At 42.8% G+C, this 12,163-nt stretch overlaps 2 protein-coding genes across 4 annotated transcripts in view; both read left to right on the top strand.

Moving 5' to 3' along the window:
• The first annotated feature begins 4,225 nt into the window (after window positions 1-4,225).
• LOC111644410 (uncharacterized) lies at window positions 4,226-6,676 on the top strand. Of its 2 annotated transcripts, none has more exons than XM_023393285.2 (5): window positions 4,226-4,298; window positions 4,659-4,942; window positions 5,836-6,102; window positions 6,181-6,333; window positions 6,429-6,676. In XM_023393285.2, exons 2-5 carry the CDS (start codon window positions 4,672-4,674, stop codon window positions 6,572-6,574), a joined length of 837 nt encoding a protein of 278 aa, XP_023249053.1. In that variant the 5' UTR covers window positions 4,226-4,298; window positions 4,659-4,671; the 3' UTR covers window positions 6,575-6,676. The 2 variants fall into 2 exon arrangements, with proteins under 2 accessions (XP_023249053.1, XP_023249051.1); XM_023393283.2 differs by having other exon boundaries at window positions 4,227-4,298; window positions 6,424-6,676.
• Window positions 6,677-7,994: 1,318 nt separating this feature from the next.
• gart (phosphoribosylglycinamide formyltransferase) overlaps window positions 7,995-12,163 on the top strand; it is a 10,460-nt gene continuing 6,291 nt past the window's right edge. Inside the window, exons 1-6 of one of the 2 annotated variants that reach the window (XM_023393329.2) lie at window positions 7,995-8,069; window positions 8,277-8,351; window positions 10,053-10,210; window positions 10,594-10,689; window positions 10,782-10,956; window positions 11,686-11,797. In XM_023393329.2, the coding sequence (XP_023249097.1) occupies window positions 10,066-10,210; window positions 10,594-10,689; window positions 10,782-10,956; window positions 11,686-11,797 (528 nt within the window). In that variant the 5' untranslated portion in view covers window positions 7,995-8,069; window positions 8,277-8,351; window positions 10,053-10,065. The other variant, XM_023393328.2, reaches the window with a different exon arrangement.

Here is a 12,163-nt window from a genome sequence, read left to right as displayed (position 1 = left end):
AATGAATGTGCAACATGGACACTGTGATATAGAAGAGAAAACAATCTCAAAAGGCCTCCAGCTGCTCACTGTAATATACATTAAGGTGTGGCAATGATGTGTATATATGCCAACAATGTCTCAGTCAAATATAAGGGCGGAGTGATACAACTGACCGATCTACAGATGGTGCGGATTCCAAGTTGGTGTCTTCATGAGATGATTTTTCATGATTGCTTTTGCCGAACAGACCGCTCCGACTTTCTGTGATTGTTGCTCACCTTTTTAGTTGGTTACAAGTATTTGTATTATTTTATTGTCCTTTCCTTCATTTATTTCTATACTTTGTGGCCTGGGCTTCGCCAACATTCTTGTACCTTACAAGCATATTGAAAAGCTCATTCTTGATCCATGTGGCGACACATACGTTGTGGCTGCATTTGAAAACCGTGACATTTGTTGCTCCTGCGTCACAGATTCGCTGTGTGTTCATAAAAAGCAAAGTCAGTAACCACTGAGATGCTCCAATAAATATGAATTTCATGTCAATTGTCAATGGGTACAGGTTTCTATACTTATATACTGTACATTCACAGATGAATTTCATGCTTCAGAGACATGAAAAATATGGAATTGGTGAAAAAGATAGTTGATCAGAGAAAAGAGCTGACGACAGCTATACCCCCTCCTCACATGATTTCCTCCTCTTTCTTTTGTTTTATTATTATTTATTTTATTTATTTATTTTTAAGACATGATTTCATCCCAACTTTACATTTTCCTTCGTCTCAGTGACAGTTGTTGTCAAATCCTGTGTGTTGCGTTCGCTTCTGTTTATTCCTGTTGTGTCATGTTATTTCTCACGACGCAGCCACGCTCTGAGGATCTCACCTGACACCAGAACTAAAAAGGTAGAAACCCCAAATCAATTAGCAGTTTTTAATCATTGAATTGTCATCAACAGAGATTGGAGATGGTCCTCCTAATTGTCCACAACCGTCTCCTCTGTCTTCGCCAACAAGTGGTCGTTCCCGCGCCACGACACAAAGCGGTCCAGCGGGTCTTCTATGTCCGCCTGCCGACACACCTCGCGGCTTCAGCAGATGACAGGACTCAGGAAGTCAGAGGTGCACGGGGGTGAAGATGAAAGGTGAGAGGACAGTTCCCGCCGCCGCTCTAACTGGTCTGTCTGTCAGGTCGTGTGTAACCCAGGAGGTTGTGAAAGAGTCTCTCTCTCTGCAGCACAGGCTGGATTGTCGGTTTAAATTTTTCATAGCCACTGACTAAGTAGTTTTTTCTAAGCTATTTCAGCCTGTCACCACTCACACACATCACGCATTAATAAGTGATCTTGTCAGTAGATGGGTTTCCATCCAGCTGTTTCCAAGCACATTTTCAATTTGCATTTGGTGTACTGATAAAAGCAACGTGCAAAAAAAGTATAATCAGAACAGACTTAGTAAATTAATCATGTCATACAGGAGGTATGTAAAGTGAAGTGTTTATGTAAAGGATAGACATTTTCTTTTGTAGATTTATATTGAAATTTGCTTTAATAAATCCATTTTCTCAAAAGCAGCAGTATTTTTGGATGTAAATGTAGCTACTCCCTATGACTCCTCTTTCTCGTGCTCCGTTTCACTGGTCTGTGGGTACAAAAATAATGTATTCAAGGACATGTACAATTCAGCATATATAAAGGATGATAATAGAGGAATAAGCGGAGTTTAAATGAAGCAACTTCTTTCATGGAAATTCCAATCGCACCATTAAATAGCCTAAATTCACTACTTTTGATGTACGTACTGTATTTGGAGCATTTACTTAACAAGTGAAACCAGACATGAATCGACAGCATGTAGCTCCTTCCTACCAGCCACGGAGGTTTTGGAGCCATTTTGTCACCAGATTGTCGACACTTTTCAACGGTCATTTCCACCGTGCAGGAAAAACGTAGCTTTCAGAAATCGCAGATATCGCCGCCCGTGATTTACAACTTTGAGACTGACTTGATTCAGAATTGTTATTACATCCCACATTTTAAATGGCTTCCGTGCCCACAGTATTTACATTTTTCATTTTTCTTTCACAAGACAAAATTTGGTTTCTAAAAGGGCAAATTTGTGCATTTGTTGACAAGTATGATGACTAATAGCTTAGCCTTGTGTTGGTTTCACAGTAAGAAACGCACCCCCCCACCCCATATAGTGCCTTTTCCTTCAGCTTCTCCCCATCTGCAAATGGCAAAAGGTGATGCTGAGGTGAAGGCTGCCTGTGAGAAGGATGAAAGAAAATGAGACAGCCTCTCTCTTTCTATCTTTCATCCCAGACATGTGAAGAACCCCCCCACCCCCACCCCCGACACCTCATCTCTTCGTTGACATGCCTCATATAGGCTGCTGGACCACGTTTCGGAGAGCCCAGTCAGTTTTAATCATGTTCTGCTCGTAGTGCTTCCAGCGGCCATCACTGCAGCTGCCGAAAACCAGGGGAAAGTGGAGGTGAGAGGAATACCGACCAGGATTGATGTTCATGATTACACGCACTGACAACCGCTCCTAGATCAGTAGAGATAAAGTTACTGTAGAGAAGATCGAAGGGGTCAAGAGGGAGACGTTCTTCATGATCCAAAACTCTTCTTTGTAGTTTTATTATGGAGTTAATTTGATGTCTTATATCTTTTTTTCCTCCACCAGGTGGCGTGGTGCAATACGCCATCTAATACTGGGTACAGCCGCCCCTTTGCTCTCAATACAGCCTCAGTTCTTCATGGTGAGATGTTGGAAGCGTCACTTTTGAGACTCTGCTCCATGTTGACATAACTGCATCACATGGTTTTTTTTTTTTTGCAGATTTGTCAGCTGCACATTCAAGCTGCCAGTCTCCTGTACCAACATGCCCAAGGTGTTGTAGTGGATTCAGATCTGGAGACTGGGGAGATCACTGAAGTTCACGAGACTCAAAGTCATGTTCAGGAAAACCAGTTTTTAGACGACTTTAGCTTTGTGACATGGAGCGTTGTCCTTCTGGAAGCAGCCCTACAAAATGACACTGCAGATTCAGATTTGTGTTGTTGCCTGAGAGGGGTGGAACCTGGCATAGTCCTCTAGTGATTTTGATTAAAAAACTCTAGAGGCTTGTTGTGTGAGAAAATCCCAGGAGATCAGCAGGTTCGGAAACACTCAAACCAGCACCAGCAATCGCGCCGCAGTCTCCGTCACTGAGACCCCCCCACCCCACCCCATTCTGCTGTTTGGTATAACCATTAACTGAAGCTCCTGAACTGTATCTTTGTTACTTTATGAATTGCATTGCTGCTTTTTGATAGACAAACAAATAGTACACAACGTTTCTTACAAAGACATACAAGACTACCTACTTTAAACTTAATGGGGAAAAAGAACAAAAACAAATGGGACATCCTCATAACACCCACCCTGTTCCAACCTTTCTTGAAGAGCTTTCATGCCTCAGGATAAAGAACAAGTGCAGGTTCTCTGCTCTATGTATGTTTCACCCCGATGCCCCCCTCCTTATATGATAACTGCAGGACACAAAGAAGGAGGCGGCCATCGCTGACCCTCGCCTCAGGCTGTTACACCAAGCGTCAACCTTACAGACGCCACATATCAGCTGTGTTACCACATATGTTGCTCTGCTCCCTGCTGCATTCATGTGTGGCAACACTGACATCTCTTGGCTTGATGGAAAACTGTCACACAGGCTTATCCTGTGTGTTCAGGGGACAATTTGAGCCTACAGTAATTAAAAGAAAACGCTCAGCTTCAGTTTTGCTGTGAATTGAATAGATTTTACTCATTAAACTCATCCAGATGTTTGCTCTCTGTACATTTTCTTCACTCCCTGCAGAGTTCCAATCACTTTAGCCCTTTAAAATACACCGTCCCACCTGTGGGGACCCGTGTATTTGTCTCCTGATTCTGTCTGTGCAAAAAAAAAAAAAAGAATTAGGATCCATATCATATGCAACAGCTGTTGACACAGAATTGGTTCAGGCTATGGCTCCAAAGTGTTTCCACACAAGCTGGTAAGGGGTTAAACCACTCATGTATTAGCATAGGATATACAGCACACTGCAATCGGTTTCGCTGTAGATTTTTGAATGAACTGTGCTGTGGCTGTTTGCTGCTTCTCTCTCTTGTGTCATGGCGCTACTCGACCAGCGGAGGCGCTAGTCGTCACTTTGCCTTCTTGTCCGACTTGTGAAGAAAGCACCGAAACTAAACCACATGTCAGTTTCGCGCATGCGCATCGCACATCGTTGTCGCGACCGGCTACTTCTGTCAGTGTGGGGAATGGTGAGAGAGCACAGGCAGTGACTTATTAGTTATTACTCTGTACTTGCACACATGGAAGCGGATTGTAGAGCTTCTTCTTTGACTTTTGGCAGCAGAGTTTGTCACCGAGCAGGATCATCAGTGTCATTGGGAACAAGCTGTGATGATTTCAGAGAAGTGAACTTGACACTTCAGCTGTTTATCAAGACACTGATTTGTTTTGAACTATTTAACTGGTATATTTAACATACTGAATTATTTTTGCACATGAATTCAATGCAACACGTCAGCACTATATCGATGCACTTCACCTGCATAGGAATCGGCATTTTCCTGAGATTTTATGGAGTTTTAATCTAATCTGTAACCATGTCTTTGCAGGTGAAGCTCACAGATGGAGGCAGTATGTGAGCAGCTCCATGGAGCCGAGGAAGAGGAGGAGGAGGCGGGAGGTGGTGCAGCCATGCTGTGGTCCATCGAGGAGGCTCTGGAGAGGCAGACCCTGCAGATCGGAGTGTCGGCCTGCGGGGCCACAGCAGTGGTGGACGTGCTGAAGGCCCTCGGCCTGGATGTGGCCCCTGAGGAAGCTGATCGCTGCGTCCAAACTCGCCTGAGGAGGAATGAGTCACCTCTGCCGGACTATCTGCTGTCCCGGAGCGAAGCCGGTAAATGTCAAACACAGGTGCCAAAGCTACACCTGAGGGTGTTATTGTGACCTCACGTGTGTGCTACGTGAATTAAACATTCTTTGCTTCAGTTTGATAAAGCATAAAGATAGAGATTCTATTTTATGAATCGGCAATCTCCTCCAACTATCACGCCTTTCTCCTTAATTCATCACATAAGCAGCAGCAGCAGCATCATCAGCCGTCAAGAAGCTAATCAATGATTTCTTCCACAGCGCTGTGCTTCACAATAAAGGCTCCAAATGAAAGCGACATGAACACAGGGAAATAAAATGACTTTTTTTTCATGTTAATGTAGCTTTTATTTTTTTCTTCTTTAATTTATGTCACTAAATTGGCAGATATTACACTCTAAACACTTGGCTTGAGCTCTAACTCCTGCAGACTGCTCTGTGACATTTCAGGTAATGAAATATTAATACATAAAGGATGACTTTGTATAGGCGCATATCTTAACTCGGCTCAACAGGCAGTAATATCTCAGGTGTCACAGATGCTAGCAGGGACTATAACTCCCTCCGCTGAATGAGGCTGTGTAACGTCTTGAACCCATAAGCGCCGCTTCCTGCCAGCGCGACAGCTGGTTGCACTGCCAACCAGGCAAATTCAAAAGTACCCTCTTGAATTAGACAAAGAGTTTTATGTCTCTCAGAGGAGAGACTGTAATTGACTTTTTCAGCTCTGTTACACAGTTTTTACATTGACATTTCTGGCGTTTCGCTCAAGCTGTCGTCCCCTACTTGAAGTTCTGAGTGAAAAAGAAACACATGTATATTCATTGATCTTAAATATAAAAAGTGTGATTATAATAGACAGACCCTGTACTTCTGTAATGATCATACAGGCTCAATAAACACTACATCTCCTTCTAGGTGCGACTCACGCTCAGCTCATCGCAGGAGCAGAGCAGGCCAGTAACGGGAAGGTGACGGGTCGCTTCTTCCACCTTCATCCCCGCCGGCGGGTGAAGCTGATCCCCTGGCTCGCACGCTGGATTCAAAAAGGTGCCGTTCCCGTGGCGACCATGAACATGCAGCTGGCCGTACCCGAGGGAGAGGACGTGCCGGACGCCTGGCACCATCAGCTTATATTTGGGGTGGCACCTAATGCAGTTTTCATGACCAATCCTTTAGATGTAGGTGAGTACTGAGAAGATAACGACTCTCAGTCATCTGGCGTCGATGCGTTATTATTTTGTGTTTTTAAATTCTTTTTAGCAAGTGAGGGAGAGGCGCACCAGCGACTCTGCAGCGAATCCGTGCTGCTGATTCGCCGAGAAGACGTCCTGCAGCGATTAACTCCCGATTCCTGCTCGTCCGGCCTCTCAGAGAGCCAGTCTGACCCGCGATGGAAAGCCCTGGATGTTGAGGGTAAATCATGTATTTGTGGTTTTATTTGTGCAGCTTTTTCATCCTGCCCAAATATCGTACATATTCTTCTCCCTATTCTCTTGGGATTAGGTCAGGTGAGACAGATGGCCCAAGAAGACGGACAGGAGCAAGAGCAACCCAAGTTAACACACATCACGATCCCAGCAGCGTACAGTTCAGGCATCACGTTCTTCGCCCTACGGCAGTCGGGGGTAGGACAAGAACTCCTCAACGCGCCTGAACTCCCTTTGTTGTGACCGGACTGGCACACGCGGACTCAAGAACTAAAGTGTTGACGCTTTTATTGTGATCTGAAAAATAAAAGTGATAATATGACATTTTATTGAGCAGAAACCGACAGATCAATAACCCACAAACCCACAGTCATCCACACACATTTCTATCAATGATGCCTGTTTCCATACAGCTATTGAGTTGTTTTAAGCTGCTTTTCAGGTTGGGTCTGGGATGGGTTTAGAAATTGAATCCATCATTTTACAATAGCAGTCTAATAATCTGAAACTTGCTGTCTGTTATTACTGACTATCTTGTCCTGAACACTCTTGAAAAAGATGTTTTAAATGTCAATGGCTTTCTTTGAAAAAAGAAACAAAGAAGATAAAAAAAAAACAGTCAGCATTTGTCCAGTGTTTTGTGTAGTATTTTTTGCTCTTGAGTGTTTTCATTTTAATGCGACTTTAAATCCTTCTCTAATGTGTTTCAGAGGGATGTATTGTACTTTTTGCTCCACCATATTTGTTTTACAGCTAAGATAAAGAATTTGAATTAAAAAACATATCATGAGCTTATAACATTCATTATTAAAGATTAAAGCTGTGGTTCACAAACTTTTTGTCTTCCACCAAAGAGACATCCCCCCTCTAATCTTCTCATATGGTCTTATTTCAATAACAGAGGCTTAAAAAAGTAAATTTGTGTAGCAGAACTTTTTCTTTTATTTCCTGCTCCATTCTTCATCTCACGACCCGTCAGATTTATCTTGTGGCCCCTAGGGTGGCCTGAACCCTAGGTTGGGGATCAGTGGACGAAACCTAATTGTATGTAGCTGTTAGTTATTTGTTTTGTGTGTGATTTCAAACACAAAACATACAGCAAAGGTTGACTAACAAACATCAGTACATATATTCATACAAATAAAGGAAAAGGAAAGAAAACAGGAAATAAACAATATAAAATTGAATCAGGACACAAAAAAATAAAAAGACTTATTAAATTGAGGCTTTTTAAATAACAGGCTGAGTCAGAGATGTATCTTTAAGTAATAGCATTTTTACATTGTTAAATTGGTATCTTTGGAGCTGCAAATAACATTATTATATAGATCTATACTAAGTTATTTTGGTGTTGAAGCAATATTTTATGCACTAAAAAAAAATCTGTTTTCCTCAAGTACTTGTCTATTCAAGGAAACTAAGTGGACTAATTTATTGCCTGAAAAGCAGCAGTGGATGCTTGTGATTATAGTGACCCAGTTTGAATCCATTTTTTTATTTTATTGCAAATTAAGGAAATGTATCTAAAACATATTTTACCAACAGATGCATCGATAACTTTCTCTTGAGCTCCCTTTTTCAGAAAAAAAAATAGCTGTGGCGTCCCACCTGGCATTGCGAATTAATTAACTACAACTCCCGTGATGCACTCGGTTGTTACTCCCCGAGGAAGTTGGAGGAATCCAAAAAACTTGACCAAAATAGTTTGAGCGGCAGATAAAGGTGAGAAGAAGAAACATAAGTACACTAACGAAACGAAAAACGGCGACACGTTTGCCTGTTTGTAATGTTATTTAGCACTTTGCGTAATTTTGCGTTGCATTGACGTTGTGCAGCTCTACCATGTACATCACTGTGATATATTGAATCCACGTGGTGTGCTGTGTGTGTGTGTGTGTGTGTGAGATAACGCGTTGCATCCATGGTCAGTCTGCAGAGAGCAGAGGAGACACTCCTGAACCAGGCTCCGGCTACTTCCTGCTTCACGCGCTCACTAACACACAGGTGAGTGGTTTAAACGGCATGCTGGATGTTTTTTCCACCACAAGCTAATGTGCTAATGTTACTGGAAGAGTTGACTGTCATTTTTAAGTGCATGTCACTTATACTGTACTAGCTTGTACTGAAAAAAATCATTGAAGTCAGTAGGACAAATTGAACTGGACATTGCCTTTTTTCTTTTTAGCTATTGCAAGAGACTCCATCGGAAAATTACACCATCTGTCATGTTAAATTGTAGAAGAGTTGCGTGTATTTTTATGCTTATGCAACTATACTGCGCATACCCAGGGTTAAATGCTTGGGTTGACCTATTTGACAACTTCCACACAAATTAACTAAAGAGACAGTGTGAGGAGAAAATGATGCATGCTGCAACACTTCATGTATAGTTTTCTGTAAGGGGTATTTAAAAACGCTCATTGTTAGACTCATGCATTTGATTTGCTCTCTGACATGTGAGTCACATGAGCGGGGTGATTTCAATCACAACCAGTGCTTTGGCTAATTGCGGAACATGCGTTGTATCTTATCCCAAATTAGTGTTTCAAGGGAGCTTTTAGACGATGTATCTGCACATTCAGGCCTTTACTTTGGTAAAACATGGAGTTGCACAATCCTCACAGCTCCAGTCATAGGTTTGAGGTTAGTGCAGATTGGGATGGTGTGAACTCTGACCCCATTTTGTTTGAGTTGTAGGGGTGTAAAGGGTGCACAGAAGTATTTGCCGACTGTTTTCATGTAAAATCTTGTACATTCACAGCGCTGCAAGATGCAATTGCACAATTACACTTTGAGGCAAGATTGAATATAACAAGTCTCTCTTTTTCTAGTTTAGGAAATTCAGAACAACAGATAAGCCAAAAAGCCAGCGAAATCATTCAAGTTTTTATTCCAGCGGTGAGATTAAATTGATCCCAGTGTGTGTCATGAGGAACATTGTTTTCTGTTGAGTGAATTTACATTGTGTGACACTCAACGTGACATTGCATATCATGCTGTACTTTAGATGAGCAGTTTCCTTTTATTTTGAGTGGTAAATCCTCTCCAATACAGTTTATTATTAAATCACAGACATTTTAGATGGTTGCAAATATCATGAGTAAATGAGAAAAGGCCTTCACATCAATCTGGCTGTAAAAAAAGAAAAAAAAAAAAAATTATATTCCAGCCTTTGCATATGCAAATAGTAAATGAAATATTTGCTTCACAGAAAATTGGTTTGGAAACAGAAATGTGATGCAGTCACTGCGCTTGGTAAATGAAACGCTCACAGAAAGCGAGACTGCAGAAGAGCCGCATTGCCAAACTGAGGCTACGGCAAGTGGTTTACTGTATATCAACCTGATAATGGCTTTGTTTTTCTATGCAAATGAGCCCCTGTTTTCAGTAGCCGGTGATTCGGTCCTGCCTGGTGACCATGCCATTTAATTGTTGACTTGTGTTTTTGTTCTAGTTGATTGGGTTCTTGTTTGTGTGGCATTACAAGATAATATAAGACCCCAGGCCTCAGAAAAGGTCAACGCTTCCTCACAGCTTAGCAAACTCCGGTCGTTATAGGTCAGTGTCGGCATACAATTAAATCCTCTACGAACAATTAAAGGCTGACGAGAAGCGCAGGGTGTTCTGCGGAGTAAGCGTGAAGGTGTGACTGATTTCAGTCTAATACTACATGCTGGGATCACCCTATGTCCCCCCCCCCCCCAGTCGCTCAGGTACCATGGCAGAACGGGTGCTGGTGGTTGGCAGTGGCGGACGGGAGCATGCACTGGCCTGGAAGTTGGCCCAGTCGCCACAGATTCAGCAAGTTCTGGTTGCTCCGGGTAACGCAGGCACAGCAGGCTGTGGGAAGATCAGCAACTCTGGTAAATACAAACACTAACGAAGGCTTCCTTTTAAACAATAAGTCTGTAATTTCTCTGTGACCAACAGCTCTGGAGTCATTATTTAAATATTTTCTTTAACATAATATATACAGACATAATATTTCTGGGATTTTCCAATGTACCGTATGTGAGACATTTATATTAAAAACACAAAAATCCAATGAACAGACAATAATAAACACACCACAGGTTACCCTTATAAAGAAGGTAGTTTGTACTTATTTCACGTCACCCATAGCTACCATGACGCCCTGTTTTAATACATTCAGCAGAGAATTTATGGCACCCATGTTTAAAGTGAAGAGAAGGATGGTGTGTGAATGAATCCTGAACTGTTACTTCCCCTGATTTCCTCCGTGCAGAGGTATCGGTTAGTAACCACACCATCTTGGCTCAGTTCTGTAAGGACCATCATGTGGGGCTGGTTGTGGTCGGACCCGAGGTGCCGCTGGCAGCCGGTAAGCGAACGTCAACATCAGGAGTCATACTCGAGTCTTATTTAGTGTCCTGTTCACCGCTTCCTTCTCTTCGACCTCCACGTCTCTTTCAGGTATCGCGGACGACCTGACGGCGGCGGGAGTGCCGTGTTTCGGCCCCTCTGCCAAAGCGGCGCAGTTGGAGGCCAGCAAGAGCTTCTCCAAGGCTTTCATGGAGCGCCACGGCATCCCCACGGCCCGTTACAGCTCCTTCACCGACCCCCAGGAGGCCTGCAAATACATCCGCACGTCAGTACAGTAGACAAGCACAAAGTTTATAAAGTTTATAAAGTTTATATCTTTGGAAGAGTGTTTGTTTGTGCACATTTAAAGATTGGTAATATAAAAGACAGACATATAGGGTCACTTCTTTATATCCTCCTTGCCTGGCATTGCCCAGCTAATTAATAATTTGTGTAATTAGAGGAGAAAACAAGCTGAATACATACTGTTTATGGTGAGTCACTACCATCACTGATATCCGTTTTCACTTCCAGCAGGAAGGCTGTTGAGTTTTGTTTTTCAGAGCCATTAAACACAAAAACTTGTCATAATAGAAAATGAAATCTTCACTGAAGTTTTTGTGTCTCAGATGGTTTCATGAGTTAACGATCTAAGATGTGGTGATTGGTTTTCATGTCAGAGCGCCCTCGAAGACGTTCCAGAGGAAAGAAGAAAGAGTTGTAACTTTGATAAACAAAGAGAAAATCCTTTGCGCTCAGCGAAAGTCATTTCTTTGGTCATATAAAGCATCTTGGGCAGAACAACAGCCGCCACATTCTGACAGCCTTCATCCATACACACCCCAAACCCATTCCCAGACAATCGTGCGCTCTGCAAATGTTAAATGGTCCACAGAAAAACATTTTGTGCTTTATGTCAGCGGCGCAGCATCTGTTCCAGATGTCCTCTCTGTGAGAGGATGTTGATTCTCTCTGCATATTACTGAGTTGGTGTCATTGTTCCTTTGGTCCGCAGCGCCGAGTTCCCTGCGCTGGTGGTGAAGGCCAGCGGTCTGGCAGCTGGGAAGGGAGTCATCGTGGCGAGAGACCGGGACGAGGCCTGTCGGGCTGTGATGGACATCATGAAGGTACCAGACTGTTAGATATGGTTCTGTGTCATCATTGATTCTAGGTGAGGAGTGGAAGAGAGACATTTTACTGAAGTAGAAGTCTAATCCCTCTGTGATTACTCAGTCACATTTTTGTGCCTTGCTAGAACTACAGTATAATAATAAATGCTCTGACAAGGGTTAATTTGCCACTGTGTGTTTCTGGGCTGAAACTGTATTCAAAGCTGCTATAATTGTTATTTTTATATCAACAGTGGATCGTGTGTGTGTGTGTGTGTGTGTGTGTGTGTGTGTCTCTCTCTCTCTCTCTCTCTCTCTCTCTCTCAGGTGCTGCTGCCCCTGCTGAAGAGCGACCTGTATGAAGTGATCTTGAACACCATGAAT

This window comes from Seriola lalandi, unplaced genomic scaffold, assembly GCF_002814215.2.
Source record: "Seriola lalandi dorsalis isolate HSWRI2012SDOR001 ecotype SW California unplaced genomic scaffold, Sedor1 jcf7180002054933, whole genome shotgun sequence".
NCBI lineage: Eukaryota > Metazoa > Chordata > Actinopteri > Carangiformes > Carangidae > Seriola > Seriola lalandi.
Note: the sequence above shows the minus strand (reverse complement) of the source record. Positions and strands in the feature narration are given on the sequence as shown.

Excerpts from the sequence above, each read along its gene's own strand:
- LOC111644410 (XM_023393283.2), top strand. The coding sequence starts at position 4,672 with ATGGAGGCAGTATGTGAGCAGCTCCATGGAGCCGAGGAAGAGGAGGAG. Across the intron at positions 6,103-6,180 it reads GACCAATCCTTTAGATGTAG|CAAGTGAGGGAGAGGCGCAC; the intron begins GTGAGTACTGAG and ends AATTCTTTTTAG. Across the intron at positions 6,334-6,423 it reads GAAAGCCCTGGATGTTGAGG|GTCAGGTGAGACAGATGGCC; the intron begins GTAAATCATGTA and ends TCTTGGGATTAG.